Below are 25,257 nucleotides of genomic sequence, written 5' to 3'. Positions count from 1 at the left end.
ATCGACGTTTTACTTGTTTTCTTTACGATTTATTTACCTATTTTTAGGTAATTAAGTTAAATAGAAATACTTAAAAGTTTTATAAATCTATAACAAAATCCTCCTTTAAGAGTAGGCTCAATTCCAGGCTCAGCTTTCTCTCTCTCAAGGCAAGACAGATATGAATAAAAGTCTTGAGTGTCTCTTTTTATTAAATGCATTAGGATCAATAATTCTGTAACCAATTGGTGATGTTTCAGTTTTATGAAAATTTTATGATTTTATTTGTAGGTTCTTAGATGAGTTATTTGTAATTATTAGTGAGTTATTTTAAACATGGGTATTATTTCTTGAAGAATGAAGGGTTTCGACGGGGGGCAATCTCAGCTCTGCCAGAGTCAATGCATCAAGGTAAGTGGCTTTGGAGATTCATTAATGCTTCCTCTACGAGGCAGTTACAGCCTCTGATGTTTTTTGTCTCTAATGGTTGGAATGATGGATATGGTACTGAGCTTTGATTTTGTTCTTCTGATGCAGCGGCGGCAAAATTCCACTACCATTTGCAAATCTTCCTAAACCCAATTTGCCTGAATGGTGATCATCTAAACAGACGAATGAACTTTGTTATTCTTCCATCTTTTGATTTCAAATCAAAAAGTTGACCCTCATGAGTACTGATCGGTGTCTGAATGCAAGGCAAAATGCGTCATTGGATTGGTTTTCTCTCTGATTCGACCATTCTGGGCGATAATCGAGGGAAGATTACACTCTTTCCATCGTAAGGACACTGATACAGCAAAAACCACATAATCCTCAAACGTGAATATATTATCTCTGCTCTTATCTGAATGTCTCATCATGTTCAGGTGAGGTCGAAAGTATCGTACAGAAGGTGGAAGATGTAGTAGAGGTAATCGACGACGTAGCAGACACTGTGGTGAAGCTAGCAGACGAGGTGGCCGAAAAGCTCCCAGAAGGTGGATGGATGAGAGACACACTTGAGTGCATTGAAGAAGTATCAAAAGAAGTAAGTGATGGCGCTGAAGACGCGATAGACATCATCAACAAGGTATGTAAAATTCTTCAAGTTCATTCTCTGCCTAGCTTACTTCACAGGCTTTCAAAACTCTTAACCCCTCAATTTAATCAAGCGCAGTTCCAGGAGGTATCAGACGATGTGGAAAACTTTATCGAACAGGTGGTGGACGGGGAATATGAATACAAAGAAGAAGACGAGAAGGATCAGAGGGAGGAGCTTCAGATTAGAGAAGGAAAGTTACAGCAGACTGCAATTTCAGGAACGATAAGGAAGGAAATTCAACAGAGACAATGATAATCAAATCTTGACCTTTCAAACTTCAAAGACGTGTGATGACTTCAATCTTATTGTAAATAGAAACCGACCATAATTTTTTGGTCTTCTTGTTGAAATTTGGATTCTTCATTACGTATATACCATTGATGGATTTATTAACGCCGTTGCAGCTTTAAGAGTTCATCGTTTGGCAGAATTGTTACTAAAATGACGAAGTGGGTGTATGGTAAGGTGGCTTTTCTGGAAGCCGAGTTTGAAAGATTCCAACCTCGAGGTAGCATTTATGACCTATCGAAACAAGGTTGAACACTTTCTGGACGAAAGGAGTTCATGGCTGCTGCTCAAAGGCTGCACATGATTTTGTTCTTCCGCATGTTTGTCAAGTTGTCTTTTTGTTTGGGTAATTGCCTGGAAATTGGGTTTGTTTGGTTTTTGGAAGTCATTTTTATTTTTCATATAATTATATATTTAATATTTTTATCTATTATTTTCCCATATATCCAAAAAACAGAAATTATATTTCTCTTCTATTTTCTTTTTCATTTTCCATGAGCATACAAACAAGAGAAAATAAAGCTATGTTCTTTTCTTTTCTCTTTATCTTTCTCTTTTGTTCTTTTTCTCTCTCTACTTTCTTTCTTAAGCGTCTATTAGGATCCTCCAGAAAAGAAAAGAAAAAAGAAAAAAAGAATTTTTTTTTACTTGTTTGGATGCGCATGAAAAATAAGAGAGAAAACAAAAGATAAACATATGTTGGATGGACAAGGAAAATAAAAAAGACAAGAAAACTGAATTTTAATTCAATTCCAACCAAGTTGGAAAAGTATTTTGGTCAATTTTTGGCATTTTCATCGGGTGACTTCATTCAGTGTGAATTTTCAAACATGGGGTAAGCTATCAGAGACGAAAATTGATTGGTCCAACTAGAAAATCATGATGTCCTGGGCTTTCTAGTACGTCCAAACAAGGATAAAGATTCCTTATGACTTTGAATAAATTTCCATTGTCCAAAAAAACAATAATAACAAAAGATACAAACAAAATAACACAGAACAAGGCACCACCTTTTCTTACAATTATCGGTGAAACTTTGCAAGAAGGTCTTTCATTTGGATCCGACCAAAACTTCCAAGAACTTCATCGATTTTGCTTTCTTCAACCACCACGCCTCCTACTTGTCGTTCATCGTGCAGGAGTGATTCCTGCTCCAAATAACCCAAATCACGGCGACGCCGGAAACAACACAACAGGTCCCAACAACCACTCGACGCAAAGATATCTTCTTCCCCTGCTCCCCTATTTCCCTCATACGTCTTTCGATGAAGCTTACCCTCTATGCTCTAAGCAACCGCCGCCATGACCGATGTGGACAAAAACAAAGATTTGCACAATGACGTTTTATAAAAGAGAAGGTAATCTTAATCTATATGCACAACAAGGCAGAAGTGTTAGGAAAGTCATTTTTCCTAAGTTGGGTAACATATTTTATGTAATTATGTTTAATATGGGCTAAAATTAAGTGATTTAATCTTGGTAAGCCCATAAACTGCTAAAAAGGAATATGGGCCAATTGAGTAGATACCTATATTGTCTTAATTAGGGAATTAAGGAAACCCTAATTAAATAATATAAATAGAAAATGAGGGTTGTGGTCTCTAGAGACTAAATCAAATACGGTTTCTACTCTCCCCATCCGATGGAGAGACGATGGTCCTGTAGAGGAATAAAGGTGATTTAGTCTCTCGGAACCACAACCTTGATGTTCTATTTATATTATTTAATTAGGATTCCCATAATTCCGTAATTAAAACAATATGGGTATCTACTTGATTAGTCTATATTCCTTCTTTAGCAGTCTATGGGCTTACCAAAATTAGACCACTTAATTTTAGTTCATATTAAATATAATTGAATAAAATATGTTGCCCAACTTAGGAAACATGAGTTTCCTAATAATCTCTCACTTGGGTTACATATTATTCCTAAAACAATTATATTAGGTGCGCATCTGTATACTATGGAACCATCTTATATATTAATAATAGAACCACAACGACTATCATCACAATACAATCATGACTAAACCACGATGATAACCATACTAATACACTCAATGACATAGCTTAAATATAGAAGAGTAACATGAAAATTACATGTAATGTGATCTTGAACATGCTTATTTTCAACTGATCATTCTTGAGACCTTAGTGAGATCTTTCCAAGTCCTTGATGCAATGCGAACATTGTTCGTAAAATGAAAAACAAGACATATGCAAACAATCCAAATTGGGACCCATCTCAAGATACCTAGTACAACATTAATTCCTAATATTTGGACAGAGAAATTAACTGTTAGTGGTATACTCAATGCAATGATCAAATACTGACAATCAATTTTGTCAAACAATAGCTTCTCTTTAGATCAATTATTGTTCACATGAAAAAATTTTATACCTGTCACACATTTATCATCACAAGCACTGATAGGTAGAAGAAGATATTTTGTTCTTTGTATGTTGCTTGTATCTCAATTGATGTATGGAAGGGATCGACGAAATTTTTTGAGAAAGTAGTCACGACTGTAGACTAATCATCATTGTCACACGGTTCCAACTCGAAGTCTGTTGAAAGGGAGAGGAGATTCGTCGGGAAAAATAGTTACGACAATCCAGGGAGTAAATCTACTCAGTTTGGTTTGATTCGGGAGGGAGATTTGAAATGTCCAAAAAAGAGCTTTTGTGTACGGGGAACATGGAGTGTTCTCAACGGTGTTACAGTGATAGATTACTGAAATCAGCTCCGAAAGACGAGACGAGAGAGGCCAGAGAAAGGGAGAGAAGGAGAGGTAGATACCTGCAGATCACCCAGTGTATTGACACAACGAAGGGAAGGAAATAGCGTTCTCTTGCTTGTCGGAGGGGAGAGTTTTCTCTTGCTCATAGAAGGTTTCTACCGCTTGTTGGAAGGGACGAGCTTCCTCTCGCTTGTGGGAGGGAAGGAGTTCCACTGCGGAGATAAGAGGGAATGAAATTACGTAGTTTTAAAGTAAATTACTTAATGTAAAAGCGAAACTAAATGTAAAAGCGAAAGTGAATTATTTTTTTGTGTTTTTTTACGTAATGAAAATTATAGTGGAAAATAATTTTTGGTGTTTGTGTATAGTGAAAAGTATCATGGAAAATATATAATAAATTTATTAATAAAATATTCTAATAGATTTAACTTTTATAAGATATTTTTATTTAACTTTTCTATTAATAAGTTAAAGATAGATTTTAACTTGTTTGAATTAATAAATAATAAAAAAATAAATTAAATTTATTTATTTAATTAAATATATAAAAATAAAATACTTAAATTTTTATTGAATTTTATAATATCCAAATGGTTAATCAAATTTTTGCTTTTAAATATCTAATTTTTCTCTCTTAATATATTAATTAAATATAATGTTAAAAATTATAAATTTATGTAAAGAAAAAAGATGGTATTTCAATATACTAATTACTTTTATAAATTTAATTTAATAAAATATTTTTATTTAACTAAACTAAAACATATTTTAACTTGTTTAAAAACAAAAATAATTTAAAATAAATTATGATTATTTATTTAATTAAATATATAAAGATAAAATGATTAAATAAATCTTTACTTTTATAATATCCAAATGTTAGTCAAATTGTTACTTTACAATATCTAAATTTTCACTCTTAAAATGGCCATTAAACATAATATTAAAATAAGAAATTTATATAAAAAGGTATTTTATTATATAAAATTACTTTAATAGATTTAACTTTTATTTTAGATAATTTTATTTAACTAAAATAAAATAAAGATTTAAAAATATTTTAACTTTTATTAGATTAATAATTAATTTAAATTTATTTATTTATTTAAATATATATAATAAAATGATCAAACTAATACTTACTTCTATAAAATCCAAATTCTTAATCAAATTTTTACTTTTCTAATATCTAAATTATCACTCTTAAATTAGAAAATCAAATATAATATTAAAATTAGGATTTTACATGAATAAAAAAGATGGTATTTTATTATATAAAATTACTCTAATAGATTTTGTTTTTATAAGATAAAATTTTAAACTATTTTTTTAATAAACTCAGATAAATTTTAACTTGTTTAAATTAATAAATAATTAATATTTTAAATTTAAATAAATATATAAAATAAAATACTTAAATAAATGATTAATTTTATTATATCCAAATGATAGACTGAGAGGGCAGAGTGCATCTTTTCTTCGGCGGACGGCTCTCTCTCTCGCTTCCTGCTTCATCCTCTTTTTCCACGTTATTCAGCAGCAACAGCAATCGGGTATACTCGATTCTTCTAGCGAACGCGTCCCTCAAGTTCCGGGTTGGCACCTTCCGTCGTCATTTTAACTCCTTTTCCTTTCCAGGTATTACTCTATTACCTCGTAATTGTGATCCATTCCTCACTTTCAGGAGAGCCCTGCATTTCTAGGGCTGCTTCAGGGTAGATCAAGGCATAATATCGAGAAGAACCACTTTTATGCACTGTACACTCGAACTTCCTGTAACCTAAAACACAGACATTTCTTACTCATAGTCATGTCAGAAACTCGTCCTCTAGTTTCGAGTTATTTTACTTGCATTGGTGTATCATTTTGTTTTCTTTGCTTTAGGATTGGAAATCTATCTTGTTGAAGTAGACATGACCCTTCCTCCTTTTCTGTTAAAATTTACCTTTTACAGGTTTTCAAATGGCAAAATTATCAAAAGCTCAAAAGTTCTTGAAGTAAGTCCCACAACTTTTAGAATTTTTTAATTCTGTATTTTTGTCAGGTGTTTGTTTGTCCTGTTCTGTTAGTAATGTATTGAGGCTCATTTGCTTAATAAAATTTCTTGTTGTTATCCAAAAATGAAAGAAAAAAGATTATTATTTCTGTCAAAGATGTAAAGCCTTGACGAAATGGATTAGTTGGAGCAGGTTAAGCGAGATACAGGTTCATAGTCTGCTTGGGTTCACCTAAAAATCCCCAGCCAGGTGAATCGATTCAGCTGCTGACCCTATCAACTTTCTAGCTGGGTCTATAAACTGTGGAAATATTAGATTTTTTTTTTTGAGAAAATGAGATGAAAGAATTTATTGAATATTAGTAATATAAATATTAGATATGAAATATTAAAAATATAAGTAGTTGTCATTGAAGTGAGGGTTTTGTCTAAGTTATCATATCTGAATTTAGTTGGTGGAACAGTTCAATCTGGTTGATGCAGCTTGACCTGGACCTGGACACTGCTCGAGGTTGTACCTTGTTCAGATTTTGATTTTTGTTGTTTTCTCTCTTTATTTCAAATGTTGTTTTCTGGGAGTTTATTTTGTTTTTTTATGAGAAGATGAAGTTCTTGAACTTTTATAACATGAAGAGATTTCAAATACGTAAAAAAAGGGTCGAAGTCCTCAAGCATCCGATGGAAAAGGAAAAGAGTTCTCAAGAGCGAAGATGTTGCTATGCCATCTCTAGCTAAGGCATCTAAGATGCAACCTTAGAGCATGCTCTCTTGTACATTCATGTGGGAGAAAATATCTAAAACTTATGTTCCTTTCCTTCTTTTCTTTGTTCCTTTCCTTCTTTTCTTTATCAACATATATATTTCTCTTTACTTTTTCAATGTTTTATTAAGAAACTGATGACCTGTAACTCAAACTACTGGTTATGGAGAGAAGACTCAAATCTCTTATCTTCTACAAGTCTTTGATATCTCTAATGCTATTATTTAGCATTTTTATGAAGTTAAAGATGAAAATAGTAGAGATTGATTGGATTTTAATTTTTTTTTGTTAAAATGTTAAAATCAGGAAAATAGGGTTGGGCAAGGAAGATTACCCTTTCTGGAAGCAAATAGGAAAAGCTTTGCTCTGCACATATACAGTGTTTGGTCTTGCCTGGTTATGGAATGAAACATCTCCACTTGGTTGGTGGACTCTTAAGCCTCGTCCAAAGGTAGAACTGATAAAAGCATTCATTTGAAGATTCTGATCTTTTTGTTGAGGATTCAATCCATTTTCGTGAACAATTCTATTTCCCTTCATATTCTTTGTTATTGGAGAAGTAACAATTGAACATAGCAATCATTTCCACCATTTACGTCAGCTCACATTTTAGCATCTGGTGGTGATCAAATCTTCATTTGTCATTTGGCAGATCTAAATATTTTGGAAGTGGTTCATCTGTCTTAGATCTGATTCATGGATAAATACCCAAACTAAAGATATTTTCCCATGACATAAATTTTATTTTTCTGTTAGTGGCAACTCTTGGTAGAACTGGCAATGGAAATAAAATTTTATTCAGTATCTCCTGTTCATTGTAGACATCATTTAACCAACATCCACACCGAAATTCTTCCATGGTGCTGGGTAGTCCAGTGCCACTGAATCACCCATATAACAAGATGATTGGAAAAAATTGGACCCAACAGCATTTGTTTGCTTGAATGGATTATTTCTTTGGCATCATCGAATCTGGTTTAGGTGTATATTAAAGGTGAAAAAACTTAATGGTCATACAAATCTTTTTCCTACTGATTGATAGATTTTGTGTTACTCATGGTATGTGTGTGAGGTTGTTAGTTCTTTTACTGTGAAATTGAGTTTATACGTCCATCTGATGCCAGGAAGAGAGAGAAATGGCACACTTATATGAGCGTCGGAGATTTCCCTATCCTGGTGATGAGGAAGCAGTAGAGAAGTTTATCGCAAGTGGAGGCACTCTTGGAACAACGATTGGGCTCAAAGGATTTGTTGATTCGGACAAAGATTCTGAGAACCTCCAAAAGAAGCTGCAAACACAAAAATTCGACCAAGAAGCTCACAAATTGTGGATACGCATGAGGAATGAAGTCCTATTGGAGCTCCAGGAGAAGGGTTATGATGTTGAGTATCTAATGAGACCACCTCAAAGAGGAGATGATCAGTAATGGTCAAGGATTCATGTTGAACGATTTACCCTGCATTTCTTCGTTTTGGGATGAAAAGCTGCCGACCTTAAAAATTGTAGTTGTAGTAGGTAGTTGCATGTATTTATGGATAGCATTCTGCTACTGTTCTTGTGGCAATAATTGACGTTTTACATGATGTGTTGCTTGTTGTTTCTGGTGCCAAGTGAATTGTATAGTTGGCCTCTGAAGCTAGAATATTTCTATACAATATATCAATATTCAGTGGAGAATTTGGTTGGTTTTACACTGCATTTTCTGCCGAGAGCTTCTGTTTTATTGTCTTCTCGTGTAGCTGCTTTCATTTTATATATCGCCTCATTCTGCATTTCCATTCGAGATCAGAAGAGGGAGGAAATCTCGATCCAGACACCAAAGTTGATACATTTGCCAGCAGGTTCAGGTAACTTTTCTCAATTTATCGTTCTTTATGCCACCAATGAAAATCTGTCTTCTGATTCATAGCATATATGTTTAGATTGTTCTTTGCGAGAAGTTTTCTCCATTCTAATGATTAAGTGAAAATCCTGCAAAGTTAATCTCAATTAGCCGTTTTATAAGTAGTAAACGCAGTTTAGAAACATTTAGTGGAATTCAAACAAATTGTTGTTCAGCTTCATTTGATGTTTTTTCTTCGAAAAGAGAAAGGCAGTAGATTTACTGTGGTTTAATTACTTGACATTGGTCTGTATATCTGAGACCAACTTGAAATAGATTTATTTTAAAATTGGTAGGTTTAGTCTGAAGTTTGAAGGATTCAACAGAACTACACCTGGGACCAACTTGCTTGGCTTATATGAACTCAACAAATGACATTGGGTGACCCTTAAGGCTTGTTTTGCCTAAGAAAATGGCAGCTGTTTTTTTCCTATTTGGATCAACATGCCTGAGTTAAAACCAACGGATGTGCTGATTTCTTAAGTTCTGTTGAGTTTAAAGTCCCGATAACCTTTTCTTTTATTTTCTTATTTTAAATAATATTAGTTCTTAAAAAAATTCACTTAAAGTTACAAATGAAACTCACTTACAGGAGAAGATGGTGGCTGCAATTGATAATCTTAAGAGAAAAGAAAAAGTTCATCTGATTGCCAGTTTGGTGTCATTTTACTCTACAAAATCACGCTGCAAATCTTTTTCAGTTATACATGCAGAATCGTTAACTTCCTAACATTTGCTTTTCCACCCTCTTTAATGAGAAAATCTAGGAAAAGAAATGATATATATTCAAATCTCGTATTATGTCAATAGAAATCAGAATTGGTATCCTTGAGTGTTGATTTATGTCATCTCAGACGAGGTTGCATACAGTTATGAGTTAGATTTTATTTTACCATCTCTGGATTTTCTAAATTTACTCATTCTTTATTGTGCTCCTTTTTAGTATCTTCTGTTATCAGTCATAAAAATCTTATTCATGCATGTCCAGAGTTCGGTCAAGCTCAATAAAGAACATTTTGGAGTTTATTTGAAATAAAAACTTTTCTGTGGTTCATACAATGCAGAAATACAGGATGCAGCATGTTCCTGGCACTATTGAGGAGCAGCTCCTTTTAAAAGCAATCAGGGAAGAATGTCCCTGGGAGAATCTTCCAAAAAGACTCCAAGCAACCCTGGCTTCTAAAGAAGAATGGCATAAGAGGTGGTTGCATCTGCCTTCTGTACACTCATTCCCAGTTCCATTATCCTTTACTTCAGATTACTTTCTTTTCTTGTCAGCCATTTTTATACTGTTCTGTGGCAAAGAAGAAACCTCGCAAGGCAGATTCGCATGGTTATCTAGGTTAATTATTATCACACGACAAATGAATTATTTTGTTCTTTGATATTTAATTCTTGGAAATAAATCCAAAGGGAGAAATGTTGTCATAGGACATGGATTTACACTGGCCTGTTCAAGTGGCTCTGGTTGGGAAGAGTTCATTTTCTTGTGAGTTTGATGATGGAAGATCATCATCCTTGATATCTTCTTGAAAACTGTGGATCATTTGTTATATTTATTTTCTTCCATTGGCTGTTAAATCATATTGTACCTTTGCCCTTTGTACTTTTGTACTCTTTGTCATTTATCTCTGCAACATTCTGTCGTTATTATCATTCAAGAAAAAAAATTACTGTCATTATTGACATGAAGTAAGAGTGGCTGTTTTTTTACATATCCACTGCTACACATGACAGTTAGAAGAAATAAACTTCTGATTCTTGTCTTGATCTTAACAATTAATGCTGTCACTATTTACAGAACCCAACAAGAGTGCCTCTGTAGGTTTCTCCCTACATATATATAATTTTCCCCCTCCAGAAGGGCATGATTTACAGAACTACACCTGGGACCAACTTGCTTGGCTTATATGAACTCAACAAATGACATTGGGTGACCCTTAAGGCTTGTTTTGCCTAAGAAAATGGCAGCTGTTTTTTTCCTATTTGGATCAACATGCCTGAGTTAAAACCAACGGATGTGCTGATTTCTTAAGTTCTGTTGAGTTTAAAGTCCCGATAACCTTTTCTTTTATTTTCTTATTTTAAATAATATTAGTTCTTAAAAAAATTCACTTAAAGTTACAAATGAAACTCACTTACAGGAGAAGATGGTGGCTGCAATTGATAATCTTAAGAGAAAAGAAAAAGTTCATCTGATTGCCAGTTTGGTGTCATTTTACTCTACAAAATCACGCTGCAAATCTTTTTCAGTTATACATGCAGAATCGTTAACTTCCTAACATTTGCTTTTCCACCCTCTTTAATGAGAAAATCTAGGAAAAGAAATGATATATATTCAAATCTCGTATTATGTCAATAGAAATCAGAATTGGTATCCTTGAGTGTTGATTTATGTCATCTCAGACGAGGTTGCATACAGTTATGAGTTAGATTTTATTTTACCATCTCTGGATTTTCTAAATTTACTCATTCTTTATTGTGCTCCTTTTTAGTATCTTCTGTTATCAGTCATAAAAATCTTATTCATGCATGTCCAGAGTTCGGTCAAGCTCAATAAAGAAATCTAGGAAAAGAAATGATATATATTCAAATCTCGTATTATGTCAATAGAAATCAGAATTGGTATCCTTGAGTGTTGATTTATGTCATCTCAGACGAGGTTGCATACAGTTATGAGTTAGATTTTATTTTACCATCTCTGGATTTTCTAAATTTACTCATTCTTTATTGTGCTCCTTTTTAGTATCTTCTGTTATCAGTCATAAAAATCTTATTCATGCATGTCCAGAGTTCGGTCAAGCTCAATAAAGAACATTTTGGAGTTTATTTGAAATAAAAACTTTTCTGTGGTTCATACAATGCAGAAATACAGGATGCAGCATGTTCCTGGCACTATTGAGGAGCAGCTCCTTTTAAAAGCAATCAGGGAAGAATGTCCCTGGGAGAATCTTCCAAAAAGACTCCAAGCAACCCTGGCTTCTAAAGAAGAATGGCATAAGAGGTGGTTGCATCTGCCTTCTGTACACTCATCCCCAGTTCCATTATCCTTTACTTCAGATTACTTTCTTTTCTTGTCAGCCATTTTTATACTGTTCTGTGGCAAAGAAGAAACCTCGCAAGGCAGATTCGCATGGTTATCTAGGTTAATTATTATCACACGACAAATGAATTATTTTGTTCTTTGATATTTAATTCTTGGAAATAAATCCAAAGGGAGAAATGTTGTCATAGGACATGGATTTACACTGGCCTGTTCAAGTGGCTCTGGTTGGGAAGAGTTCATTTTCTTGTGAGTTTGATGATGGAAGATCATCATCCTTGATATCTTCTTGAAAACTGTGGATCATTTGTTATATTTATTTTCTTCCATTGGCTGTTAAATCATATTGTACCTTTGCCCTTTGTACTTTTGTACTCTTTGTCATTTATCTCTGCAACATTCTGTCGTTATTATCATTCAAGAAAAAAAATTACTGTCATTATTGACATGAAGTAAGAGTGGCTGTTTTTTTACATATCCACTGCTACACATGACAGTTAGAAGAAATAAACTTCTGATTCTTGTCTTGATCTTAACAATTAATGCTGTCACTATTTACAGAACCCAACAAGAGTGCCTCTGTAGGTTTCTCCCTACATATATATAATTTTCCCCCTCCAGAAGGGCATGATTTACAGAACTACACCTGGGACCAACTTGCTTGGCTTATATGAACTCAACAAATGACATTGGGTGACCCTTAAGGCTTGTTTTGCCTAAGAAAATGGCAGCTGTTTTTTTCCTATTTGGATCAACATGCCTGAGTTAAAACCAACGGATGTGCTGATTTCTTAAGTTCTGTTGAGTTTAAAGTCCCGATAACCTTTTCTTTTATTTTCTTATTTTAAATAATATTAGTTCTTAAAAAAATTCACTTAAAGTTACAAATGAAACTCACTTACAGGAGAAGATGGTGGCTGCAATTGATAATCTTAAGAGAAAAGAAAAAGTTCATCTGCTTGCCAGTTTGGTGTCATTTTACTCTACAAAATCACGCTGCAAATCTTTTTCAGTTATACATGCAGAATCGTTAACTTCCTAACATTTGCTTTTCCACCCTCTTTAATGAGAAAATCTAGGAAAAGAAATGATATATATTCAAATCTCGTATTATGTCAATAGAAATCAGAATTGGTATCCTTGAGTGTTGATTTATGTCATCTCAGACGAGGTTGCATACAGTTATGAGTTAGATTTTATTTTACCATCTCTGGATTTTCTAAATTTACTCATTCTTTATTGTGCTCCTTTTTAGTATCTTCTGTTATCAGTCATAAAAATCTTATTCATGCATGTCCAGAGTTCGGTCAAGCTCAATAAAGAAATCTAGGAAAAGAAATGATATATATTCAAATCTCGTATTATGTCAATAGAAATCAGAATTGGTATCCTTGAGTGTTGATTTATGTCATCTCAGACGAGGTTGCATACAGTTATGAGTTAGATTTTATTTTACCATCTCTGGATTTTCTAAATTTACTCATTCTTTATTGTGCTCCTTTTTAGTATCTTCTGTTATCAGTCATAAAAATCTTATTCATGCATGTCCAGAGTTCGGTCAAGCTCAATAAAGAACATTTTGGAGTTTATTTGAAATAAAAACTTTTCTGTGGTTCATACAATGCAGAAATACAGGATGCAGCATGTTCCTGGCACTATTGAGGAGCAGCTCCTTTTAAAAGCAATCAGGGAAGAATGTCCCTGGGAGAATCTTCCAAAAAGACTCCAAGCAACCCTGGCTTCTAAAGAAGAATGGCATAAGAGGTGGTTGCATCTGCCTTCTGTACACTCATTCCCAGTTCCATTATCCTTTACTTCAGATTACTTTCTTTTCTTGTCAGCCATTTTTATACTGTTCTGTGGCAAAGAAGAAACCTCGCAAGGCAGATTCGCATGGTTATCTAGGTTAATTATTATCACACGACAAATGAATTATTTTGTTCTTTGATATTTAATTCTTGGAAATAAATCCAAAGGGAGAAATGTTGTCATAGGACATGGATTTACACTGGCCTGTTCAAGTGGCTCTGGTTGGGAAGAGTTCATTTTCTTGTGAGTTTGATGATGGAAGATCATCATCCTTGATATCTTCTTGAAAACTGTGGATCATTTGTTATATTTATTTTCTTCCATTGGCTGTTAAATCATATTGTACCTTTGCCCTTTGTACTTTTGTACTCTTTGTCATTTATCTCTGCAACATTCTGTCGTTATTATCATTCAAGAAAAAAAATTACTGTCATTATTGACATGAAGTAAGAGTGGCTGTTTTTTTACATATCCACTGCTACACATGACAGTTAGAAGAAATAAACTTCTGATTCTTGTCTTGATCTTAACAATTAATGCTGTCACTATTTACAGAACCCAACAAGAGTGCCTCTGTAGGTTTCTCCCTACATATATATAATTTTCCCCCTCCAGAAGGGCATGATTTACAGAAGCCTGAAGGCAGAAACAAAGAAGACAATCTAATAACAAGGATTTCTTACAATAAGGGATTGGAGGGACGCTCTCTTTAGCACGAGTGTCAGAAATGCTATTAGCTGACCCTGAACATGATTCCAATCACAAACACACTAGAAGCTCAGTCAAGGACTTCATGGAAAATGGACCAGTGCCTCTCTACGTGGCTCTGCAAAATTTTACTTTTTAAATTATTTTGGATAAATAAATTCATATGCATACGTATGAGATGCTACCTTCATAGTATTTTGCTTCTTGAATTTTAAGAGAAGGTAATAATAAAAATCTTAGCTGTAATGGGTAGTGTGTTGTGTATCATCAGGATTATGCTGGACATGTCAAGCTATTTATTGTCAGTACTCTCTGATGTGGTCAGCATCAGCATTACAAATATCTTGCAAATGTTTCTTCCGATGTGAAATGGTAAACAGATGAAAAGAAAAATGACATGCATTCTGCTCTGTGGCAAGCTTTTGATTATTCTGAATGCCTTATGTATAAAGATTTACGATATGGTTTGATATATCTATCTACCTGTTTGATGATCGGTACCATGTGTAGTATTTGCTGCTCTTTATGATATCACTTCATGTCTCTTTTTATTTTCTTTCTTGAAATGGACTTCTACCTTTTTAAATTATTTATGTATTTATTTATTTATTTTGTTTTTTTCATCTCTTAATATACTTTTTTCCTTTCTTTTGGAAAAAAGGCAATAAGATGGAAATTGGTTTTGGATTTCTGTTATGTTTAAGCACTTATAATTTTGTTTTCATATTTTCTGTGCTAGGCTGTCTTTTCGAGGCTATTTCCATTGGCACATTGAACTAATTCACAGGGTACTCTTCTAATTCTGTTTCACTTTTTGTATTAACTGCAAACAGGGTTATGGAGCATTGCATACGAAAACGACTTTCATGGAACACCTGCTTTGCCCGTAAAGTGTGCAAAGAGAGTGAATATTATGAAGAGATGATGCGTTATTTGCGTAAAAATTTGGCGGTAGGGAACACAGGTTACCTTTACCTGTGTGGATAAGGATTTTGCTTTAAATAATTCCTTTCTAATAGGAGATATTTATCTAAAGTTTGTTCAAAACAGATATGAGTACAGTTTTTGCATTGAAACTGGATGGTTCTAACTGAAACCTTCCAGCTTGTGTGAAACCTAAATAAATGCAATATAGTTAAAAAAATAAATTTATTTTGTCATTGTGTTTGCAGCTTTTTCCTTATCACCTTGCGGAATATGTCTGCGAGTAATGAGGCTTTCTCCTTTCAGATATTATTGTGACATGATATTTGAGGTCATGAAAAATGGTAAGAAAAATGGTAAGCAGGAACTGGGAACCAATTTGGGAACCATTTTCTTCAAACTCTGTTATAAGTTGTACTTTTGCATCCATAGACAACTGATGTTTGCTAAGTCTCTTCACTCTAGATGTGGTTCACAGATTTAAACGAAAGAGTTAGAAATATAGTAGGAAGGGCCGAAGTTGCTCTATTATGGTGAAGTGGAAGCTTGTCTCCTCTTCTACGTTTCTTCTGCCCTGCTGTTCTCTCCCAGCCTCTTGTTTCTTCTTCCATAACTCTTCCTTTTCTTCTCTTCCCTATCTGCCTACTTTAGAACCTATTTTTAGTAACTTTTTGGTCTTTTTCTGTTCAAATGTACAGTTTTGTGTGAACTTGTATTTGTTTGTTAATGGAGTCGGCAGGGTCCATTTCTTAAGGACTTTATTTCTTTTGTTTGTGAAATATATAATGCTGTTCAACCGTCCATACAAATGATTAATTTTATTATATCCAAATGATAGACTGAGAGGGCAGAGTGAGCATTAGAAGAGAGAGTTTAGGTTTTGGGTTATTTTGAAAGTCTTTCACTAGTGCACTAAATATGGTAGACAAACTAGCCAAAACCCAGTGCCATCTCCTTATTTATCGTTCGGAGATCCGGAGTCGAGTAGCAATACGAAATTAACTTCCCCTATCGTCTTGTTCTCCGTCTTCCTCCGGGCCGTTGTGCATCCTTTCTTTGGCGGACGACTCTCTCTCTCACTTGCTGCTTCATCCTCTTTTTTCACGTTATTCAACAGCAACAGCAATCGGGTATACTCGATTCTTCTAGCGAACGCCATCCTTCAAGTTTCAGGTTGGCACCTTCCATCGTCATTTTAACTCCTTATCCTTTCCAGGAATTACTCTATGACTTCGTAATTGTGATCCATTCCTCTCTTTCTGGAGAGGACTAGTAGTGTTTTCTATTCTGTTGGTTTATTCAATCTTGCTGAAGCCAAATAAACAAGTTTAAATCAGCATTTGAATCTTGAGAGTAATGTGTATTCTTCTATTATTTGGTGAAAGTGGTTTCTTTCTTAAAATTGAGGTATCCCGCACACGATAGTCACGGAGAATGCTCTTTTATTTTACGTTTTAGCTGTTGAATCTTTTAGTTTACCTTAATCTGTTGAATTTCTTACTGTATTTTGTTTTACTTTGCTGTTTTTTTTTTTTCATTTCGAATTAGATGTCTCGGGTTACACATAAAAAACGCTGAGTAGGATGTATCAATTCTCAGTACGATTCACTAAAATGAGTGTGGGATGTCTAAGATCCCAGGGTGAGTAAAGGAATGCCCTAATGGTATACTAATCCTTCTCTCCACATAATCTTTGAAACGAAAAATCCCAACAATCATGGATTTTCTATCAGATTGATCTCTTTGTTTCCACCTGAAGAATATTTTTACATGTGGGAAAACCAACCTAATCAAAAGAGGTGGACCGGAACCACCTCTGATATGCATTTGTCATGGAGTCCTCTATTATCATTTGCTATTTGACATCACTCCTATTTTTCACAATCATTTCTTTGTAACTTCTTTCAAAAATCAACTCTCATTCACTAACCCTCCAACTACAGACCAATTTTACCTCTACACAATGTTCAAATTAGGCCTAGAAAAAAAAAAGGCTTAAGTGAAAAATGTCATACAAACAAACTTTACTCGTTCGTTCACAAGTATATTACTGAACCAAGTCACTAATTTACAGTTGTCTTGATGCTTTTGCAAATATAAAGCATGACTGGAGTATCTTGTATTGCTTCCTGTTTTTCATGTTGCTGTAGTACTCTCCCACATTTATATGTCTTGGTTCATTCTCAGTTGCTGTCATGAGAGGAACAAGGTTGACCAGAAAGGGGTATGATAACTATTCTCATTTTCTGTCACAACTTTGTCAGTTGCTTTCTGGCTTTCCATATATTAATATCTGGTTGACCCATTTTGGTTTTCTTCTTGTTCCATTCTTAACTTCTGTCTTAATTCATTGTTTGCTTATTTCAATAAATGTGCACTTAATTTCTTTGAACATCACTGAACTGGAATTACTTCCTTTTGGATTATGTCCTTTATTTAGCTATTTGGAGTGGGTAAGATAGTATCATAAAACAACTAGTTTTTACCTTTTTCTTTCTTCTTTACGGAAGAGCCCTTCTGGTCATTACTGCCTTGTTATGCTTTGTTATTAGCACTTCAATCTATATACAATGTTATGTTTTTTTCTTCCAGGTAGCATGTTCTGTATGGGATTATTTCACAGTCTATCAACTTTAACGAGAACATTGAAATTTCAGTAATGTGTTCTTGAAGATTTTAATGAGGTGTTGAATGGATTATCGATTTAGAATGATTATACACCTTTAGAAAAAAATTTGATCTAGGTGAACCTTTGTTCAATTTTTTGGCCATCATTAACTTAATTCTTGTTGATGTTACTTCAACTACTAGTCAAAACTCTATTAAACTGGACTTTGTTTGGGCGTATTTCAACTTCAAGGAACTTCAAACTTTAGCTGGAACTACAAATAGCTTTCTTATAAGAAAATGGAAATATTCTTTAGGATAAAATGCAAGTCTTGGGGTTCCAACAGCTTCATAAGAAACACTTCGATTCATATCATGAGCTAATTCTATTGCTGACTCTTGTGCTGAGCTTGGAACTTCCCTTCAATCTCTTATTATAAGGGGAGGTCTCCTTTAGTGTAATCGTTGGCTTCTTTGTTGGCAATTAAATCATCACCTCTTAAAAAAAATCGAGAATCTGTCAGTACATCTAGAAATTTTGAACTTTGCTTGCCATTGTTTTAATGTTTCCTTATTTTTGCCGTTGTACATGGAATCATGACTATGAATCAAGTTATATATTGTTCCTTGTTTGGTTGAAGTCAAGATTTAAATCCTAGTATGTGGCCTGGGAGTGGTTTAAGAGATGTACAGACTCACTTGGAGTAGGTTCTTAGGTTTTTTAAACAAAAATTCTGAGTTCCAAAACTAGAGATAAAATTCTCATGAATTGTATTGGACTAACAGTTTTACAATTACATCAATATTTTTGTGCTTATGGACTCATAGTAGGATTATATGTATAGTTTGTACTCTCTCTTGGTCTTTATGTTTTTTCTTCTTAATCTGAATTGGATCATGATGTTCTAAGTTTAGGTGTCCGATGTATATCTCAGGCAATGTAGAGATCAACCCAAATGTTTTCCTGTCACGAAATGTTTTTTCAAAAAAAAAAAAAAAAGGCCCACAAAACATTGGAATGTTGTACCCTGAATTTTTTTCTACATTTGGAAAAACATTGCGAAACATTTTAGGAAGTCTGAGTTGAGTTTTTAAAAGATATATATTTGGGTTGCAACATTTTTCTTCTAAATGTTATACAATTGTGTTTCCAATTTTTTTCCAACGTTAAACCACTAATATATGTCACCAGCTTGCTGGCCTTCATGTTTGTAAGCTATTATTTTTACCTGAGAGATTTTATCAATTAATTCGCCTTGTTAGAGAGGTTTTATCAATTCGTCAACATCATAAGTTTTATTCTTGGAGCCCCAAAGTGGCTTCTTTCATGTTTAGCCACAAATTTGGGCTTTTTGTTCAAAATCTATTCCATCTGTGGTGCATAAAAGATTTTATATCTACCTATCTTAATGCCTTGTATTTCTAGGGTTGCTTCAGGGTAGATCAAGGCATAATATCGAGAAGAACCACTTTTATGCACTGTGCATTCGAACTTCCTGTAACCTAAAACACAGACATTTCTTACTCATAGTCATGTCAGAAACGCATCCTCTAGTTTCGAGTTATTTTACTTGCATTGGTGTATCATTTTGTTTTCATTGCTTTAGGATTGGAAATTTATCTTGTTGAAGTAGACATGACCCTTCCACCTTTTATGTTGAAATTTACCTTTTACATGTTTTCAAATGGCAAGATTATCAAAAGCTCAAAAGTTCTTGAAGTAAGTCCCACAACTTTTAGAATTTGTTAATTTTGTATTTTTGTCAGGTGTTTGTTTTTCCTGTTCTGTTAGTAATGTATTGAGGCTCATTTTCTTAATAAAATTTCTTGTTGCTATCGAAAAATGAAAGAAAAAAGATTATTTTTTCTATCAAAGATATAAATCCTTGACGAAATGGATTAGTTGGAGCAAGTTGAGCGAGATACTGGTTCATATTCTGCTTGGGTTCACCTAAAAATCCTCTGCCAGGTGAATCTATTCAGCTGCTGACCCTATCAACTTTCTAGCTGGGTCTATCAACTGTGGAAATATTAGTTTTTTTTTTTTTGAGAAAATGTGATGAAAGAATTTATTGATTATTAGTAATATAAATATTAGATATGAAATAATAGAAATATAAATAGTTGTCATTGAAGTGAGGGTTTTGTCTAAGTTATCATATCTACATTTAGTTGGTGGAACAGTTCAATCTGATTGATGCAGTTTGACCTAGTTTGACCTAGACCTGGACACTGCTCGAGGTTGTACCTTGTTCAGATTTTGATTTTTGTTGTTTTCTCTCTTTATTTCAAATTTATTTTTGTAGGAGTTTATTTTGTTTTTTATGAGAAGATGAATTTTTTGAACTTTTATAACATGAAGAGATTTACAAATACGTAAAAAAGGGTAGAAGTCCTCAAGCATCAGATGGAAAAGGAAAAGAGTTCTCAAGAGCGAAGATGTTGCTATGCCATCTCTAGCTAAGGCATCTAAGATGCAACCTTAGAGCATGCTCTCTTGTACATTCATGTGGGAGCAAATATCTAAAACTCATGTTCCTTTCCTTCTTTTCTTTATCAACATATATATTTCTCTTTACTTTTTCAATGTTTTATTAAGAAACTGATGACTTGTAACTCAAACTATTGGTTATGGAGAGAAGACTCACATAATGAAATAGAGAGCCTCCCAAGAGTCCTGATAAAAAAACCCACACATAGCCAATAACTGAAGCAAATTTGACAGTTGAGAAAACATTCGCAGCCAACAACTCAAGTGCAATCTGCCAATTTTTATGAATGAAGGCTGCATGTGTAGAAGATGCATCAAACAGCAAAAGATCAGCAATATCGGGCATTAAATTGTCCCAATCACATCCTGCCACTTCATCCGTAGCTTGCTTGAATGGATACACCTCCTGCAAGTTTACATCAGTCTCAAGCACACGCTGTTTTTCAGGTGAACTACCTCGAAGAAAGTGTACAAGAAACCCTGGAGTCTCAACCATGCCTATAACAGTATCAGTTGCAATAGGATGGCAAAGTATACCTCTTTTATGGGGGCTAATACAATCATATTTTAGGTCCTAGATAGCTTCACAGCTACACCAGATGCCATCATCATCCTCCTTTGAACAGTATCAATTGGGTAGGAAGCCAACCCAACACTGATAGTGATCCCCCAACCCAGACAGGAACTTGCAAAGAAACTATCCTGAAGGGAATCATACCTTCCATAGTAGAGTCCACGGTAGACAATAAGTCCCACATAGAGGAAGCGAAATCTATGATAAGGACTAGCAATGCCATCTAATTTAAGTGTCTTCTTGTAGACATCTATAAGACCATTGAACTGCCTCTCACCTCCCTTCTTGGGAGGCTTGGCATCATTGGCGAGACGGGTTCGAGCATAAGCAAGTGAATAGACAAAAAGAAGGTAAGAAGCATCAACACAACCTCCCGATGCGAAGTTACCAGCAACCCGTTTCCAATATCCATCTCTATCTGTCTTGAAATTGAAGAGTCTCTTGAAATAATCCTTTAAGGAAAAGGTAAGGGCCTGGGTGGGGAAGTAACGAATAACATTTGCAGCATTTCCCCTCCACAAGGATACAAAAGCCTCATTTTGGATCAAGAGCTTCACCCACTCAATTGGTGCAGCTGCTGTTTTTGAGACATCAGTAGAAACACCTAACTTAATATCACAATAACTGTGTTAAGAACCTAGCCAATACTACCCAAAAGATCGGCCTATTAGGAGCGGAAGACATAGGTACTTAACCCAAGACCATAACATCACACCCCACCTTTGCGAGCCGACGACCACGGTGGTCCACTCTAGCTATGGCCTACTCTAGTGACAACCCACTGTCAACGACCCACTCTAGCGACACTGGCCAGACCCGGGTTAAGTTCCTACGGCCTACCAGTAATTGTAATCTGCCTCTAGGTCGGCCCCTTAGCTTAGGTAGCCCCTTTCGCTAGGTCGCCCCCTCCGGGATTCAAACTCGCGATGTGGGAACCCGCTCTGATACCAAATATTAATTACCTAGTCAATACTACCCAAAAGACCGGCCTGTTAGAAGCGGAAGACATAGGTACTTAACCTAGGACCATAACACACTGTCATAGTCACCGTCAGTAATAGCAAGATGATCAAAGTGCAAACCTATTCCCATTTCTAAGATATGCCCAGGCATAGTTGCTGAGAAAATCATGCATCGTCGGTCAGATTGAATTTTTTTAAAAAGAACTTCCACATCCTCTTCGAACCCAACAACAATCATTTGGTTTGCTTCATCAAGCACCAGATATTGTACTGCTTCAAAAATTCTTGTGAGCACAAACCCCCCATATTTCCCATTTCTTATCGGCCCTTTCTCAAACAGAAGAGGAACAATTTGGTTGATCCCATAATCAACAGTATTCAGCTCCCTCAAACACATTCCAGAAATTCCATCAGACCTTCCAGCAGGCAATTATTCAGGGACAACAATTGAAAAGGAGAGGTAAAATCCGATTCCAATTTCTGAGACTCACACCTAGCCACACCCTCAACCGCTAGAATAGCAACTTCTGCATTCTCAAAGTTAACAAATCCAAAACATTGGAATTTCCCATCTCCTTCTCTCATTACTACAGACATGGGACCCAAAAAATTATGCCCCACATTTTCAATTTCTTGAGACATGCTTCTGTTCACGGCAATAGAAAAATAAAACAACATCCCTTCAATTTTTTTATCCCTTCCCGGAATCCCCAAAATTTTTTTATCTTGCATTGCAGACACTTCATCACACAGGTGCACAAATTTTCTCATCTTACCGAAAGATTGAATGTAAAATTGAGGTTGCCGATACTTACCCCAACAAATTTTGGAATTGGGTTCCCTCTATTCTGCCGAGAGGTGGATTGAGAGTGAGAGGTGGTGGCCTGAAGTCAAAAATCCCCTCAGAATTTTGTTCGACGGCCCCACTGGAGTCTTCTCTTCCTTCGATGGTGAACAGGAGGACGTTGTGATTTCCCCGCTGGAGAATTTGGAGAATTTTCCATCACATGGTTTGAGAGGTGTTCTGGCACCCCTTTTTCCCGTCGCCCTTTCTCCCTTTTGCTCCGCACCATGCCGGCTGTCGGAACGATGAACCTCGGTGGAAAGGCGTTTCGTAGAGCTTTTTTCGACGACGAATAGCACCCGTTTAGGACTTCTCCGCTTGTCGATTTTCTGAGAGGAGGTGTCTCGGAGTTGTTTGCATCGCCTGTGAAAGACGTCGGGCTTCCCGTGAGAAGTGGGTTATGGAATACCCCTCCGATTTCCAAAAATCAGGGTCCCTACGGTCTGATTGTAGAAGGTCTGAGTCTAAATTCGGATTTGTGTCGCACCCAAATCTTCCATAGGGACTTCGACTAGTAAACAGGATAAAATTTTTAAATTTTTTGGCCCGTGGCTTGTTTTCCCTTCCGAGACAGCATCTTCTGCCTTTCTTTTTGTGCATACGTCTTGCTCAGAGATTTCAGGTCGTATGACCTTCTCTTCTGCGATAGTGAGTTTCTCCCGTGAATAATGTTCAATGGAAGCAATCCATTTTTCTTGGGATATTGAATAGCCCATTGTGTTCCCGCTATGATACTAGTTGTTATGGTCCTGGATCTAACACATGGATTCATAGGGAGGAAGAAGAGGAAGACACTGATCAAGCCAAAGTGAAGCTTGAAAACCCTAGGTTCGTTAAGGAGAACGCACACCCCTGAGCTTGTTGAGTAGAAATCAAAACCCTGTTTAACCTAAAATCAATGCTTGACATTCTCATTACTCTTACCCCTTAAATAGGTTTCACCCTTACAAGCTTTAAGATAAAATATTACAAAAATACCCCTGAAAATGAAATATTCCAAAAATACCCCTATGGCTTAAAATTGAAATAAAATAAAGTAAATTAAAAAATTAAAATAATAATGTTATTACGTGTATAACACAAGATCTTTGGAAGTATATTCTTTGGCATTATCAAACCTAAGTACTTTGATTTTCTGACCAAATTGAGTGACAACCATAACATGAAAGGATTTAGATATGGATGGTATTTCAAATCGCTCTTTAAAACGAAATAGCCATGTGGTACGTGTAAAATCATCAATAAAGGTAATAAAGTACTTGACTTGGGAAATGTTTGATCAAGGGTACCCATACATCTGTGTGGATTAATGAAAATGGAGCAACACTTTTAAGTTTTGGACGAGGTGAGTATGTGGTCCTTTAGTGTTTGCTTAGTTGACACACTTCACAATTTAATTTTGACCTATCCTTAAAAGGTAGGAAGAAGAAGATGAAGATATTGTACGGATGGTGTCCCAACCGATTGTGCCATAGACTTGTCTCAGTTTCCTTGGTTTAGATGGCATTTATTTGAGCCACATTGTTATGGTCTCGAATCATGGATCGAGTGATTCATTGATGGGAGAGGTCTTCTTGTAAATCGAGGGTGGAACCAGGACGTCGGGACCTTTCTGGCCTACCTATGGTGACAGATTTGAGGAACAATGGAATGGGAGAACTTACATGAGGTAAGGGAGAAGATGGATTGACGGAAGAGAAGGATTCAGAATCGTCGAAGGGAGCTTGCACCTTGGGTTCCAGGGGAACACCGACCCTGGTTCATTTGGGGAGAATGCAGATCCCTTGTCAATTTCTTCTTTTTTTCCCCATTCCTTCTCGATGGCCAAATAAATCAAAGGCTCAAGCATAGAGTTTTAAATTATTAAAATAGTGCCCTCGTGGGCTTCCTACTTGACATTAATCAATTTAAATGAACATAAACTAGCTAAGGTACTTCACTACTCCACTGAGTCACTGACTCGTCTGCGTCACCTCTGGATTACTCGTTGTGCTATCGAGTCCACAACATCACTCCCCTCCTGAAAAATGAGGTTGTTCGCAAGCTCGAAAGTGGGGTAGATTTGTTGGAATACTTCGAGGTCCTCCCAAGTGGCAGTGGTGGCGTCCTTGTGAGACCTTTGAACTAACACCTCTCGCATGTGTGGATTCTGACGAGCCTGCAGAATTTTAAAAGGGAAAATAGATATTTGTCCATCCTCCATTGGTGGTAGAGCAGGGGTGGTGAGCGGGGTGCTGCCTTTGAAGGGATTGAGGAGTGACACATGGAAGACATTGTGGATCTTGGCTTCTGGGGCAACTGGAGCTTATATGCGACTTCCCCGACCCTCTAAATAATCTTAAATGGCCCAAAAAATTTGGGTGAGAGCTTGTGCCTGCGGCTTGCTACAGAGGTTTGTCTGTAATGGTGGAGCTTGAGCCAAACAAAGTCACTTGTGTTGTATTGAATGTCGCGGTGACCCAGGTCATAGTAGTCTTTCATACGGCTTTGTGGTTGGCTGAGGCGCTGGCGAATAATGGTTAATAACTGATCTCGATCAATGAGAGCCTTGTCAACTGCATCGACTCT

General features: G+C 35.5%; 3 protein-coding genes and 1 long non-coding RNA gene across 4 annotated transcripts; 3 read left to right on the top strand and 1 right to left on the bottom strand.

Annotated features, from left to right (window-relative positions):
* Positions 1-380: 380 nt before the first annotated feature.
* Positions 381-1,312, top strand: LOC137965309 (uncharacterized). The gene is made up of 3 exons (XM_068811628.1): positions 381-390; positions 846-1,048; positions 1,136-1,312. The coding sequence occupies exons 1-3, from the start codon at positions 381-383 to the stop codon at positions 1,310-1,312; spliced, it is 390 nt and encodes a 129-aa protein (XP_068667729.1).
* A 4,269-nt stretch (positions 1,313-5,581) lies between these two features.
* On the top strand, positions 5,582-8,543 carry LOC137966568 (uncharacterized). The gene is made up of 4 exons (XM_068813234.1): positions 5,582-5,726; positions 6,043-6,085; positions 7,151-7,295; positions 7,969-8,543. The coding sequence occupies exons 2-4, from the start codon at positions 6,051-6,053 to the stop codon at positions 8,269-8,271; spliced, it is 483 nt and encodes a 160-aa protein (XP_068669335.1). The 5' UTR covers positions 5,582-5,726; positions 6,043-6,050; the 3' UTR covers positions 8,272-8,543.
* Positions 8,544-11,296: 2,753 nt separating this feature from the next.
* On the top strand, positions 11,297-15,246 carry LOC137966748 (uncharacterized). The gene is made up of 3 exons (XR_011116242.1): positions 11,297-11,731; positions 13,398-13,534; positions 15,121-15,246. It is a non-coding gene; the product is annotated as an uncharacterized lncRNA (long non-coding RNA).
* A 5,630-nt stretch (positions 15,247-20,876) lies between these two features.
* Positions 20,877-22,242, bottom strand: LOC137965308 (ADP,ATP carrier protein 1, mitochondrial-like). The gene is made up of 2 exons (XM_068811627.1): positions 21,921-22,242; positions 20,877-21,487 (listed from the first exon to the last, which is right to left on the bottom strand). Exons 1-2 carry the CDS (start codon positions 22,240-22,242, stop codon positions 20,877-20,879), a joined length of 933 nt encoding a protein of 310 aa, XP_068667728.1.
* Positions 22,243-25,257: the final 3,015 nt, after the last annotated feature.

This window comes from Aristolochia californica, unplaced genomic scaffold, assembly GCF_029961685.1.
Source record: "Aristolochia californica isolate CCGP_79_NKW_82.1479 unplaced genomic scaffold, dmAriCali1.0.hap1 SCAF_5, whole genome shotgun sequence".
NCBI classification, from domain to species: domain Eukaryota; kingdom Viridiplantae; phylum Streptophyta; class Magnoliopsida; order Piperales; family Aristolochiaceae; genus Aristolochia; species Aristolochia californica.
Note: the sequence above shows the minus strand (reverse complement) of the source record. Positions and strands in the feature narration are given on the sequence as shown.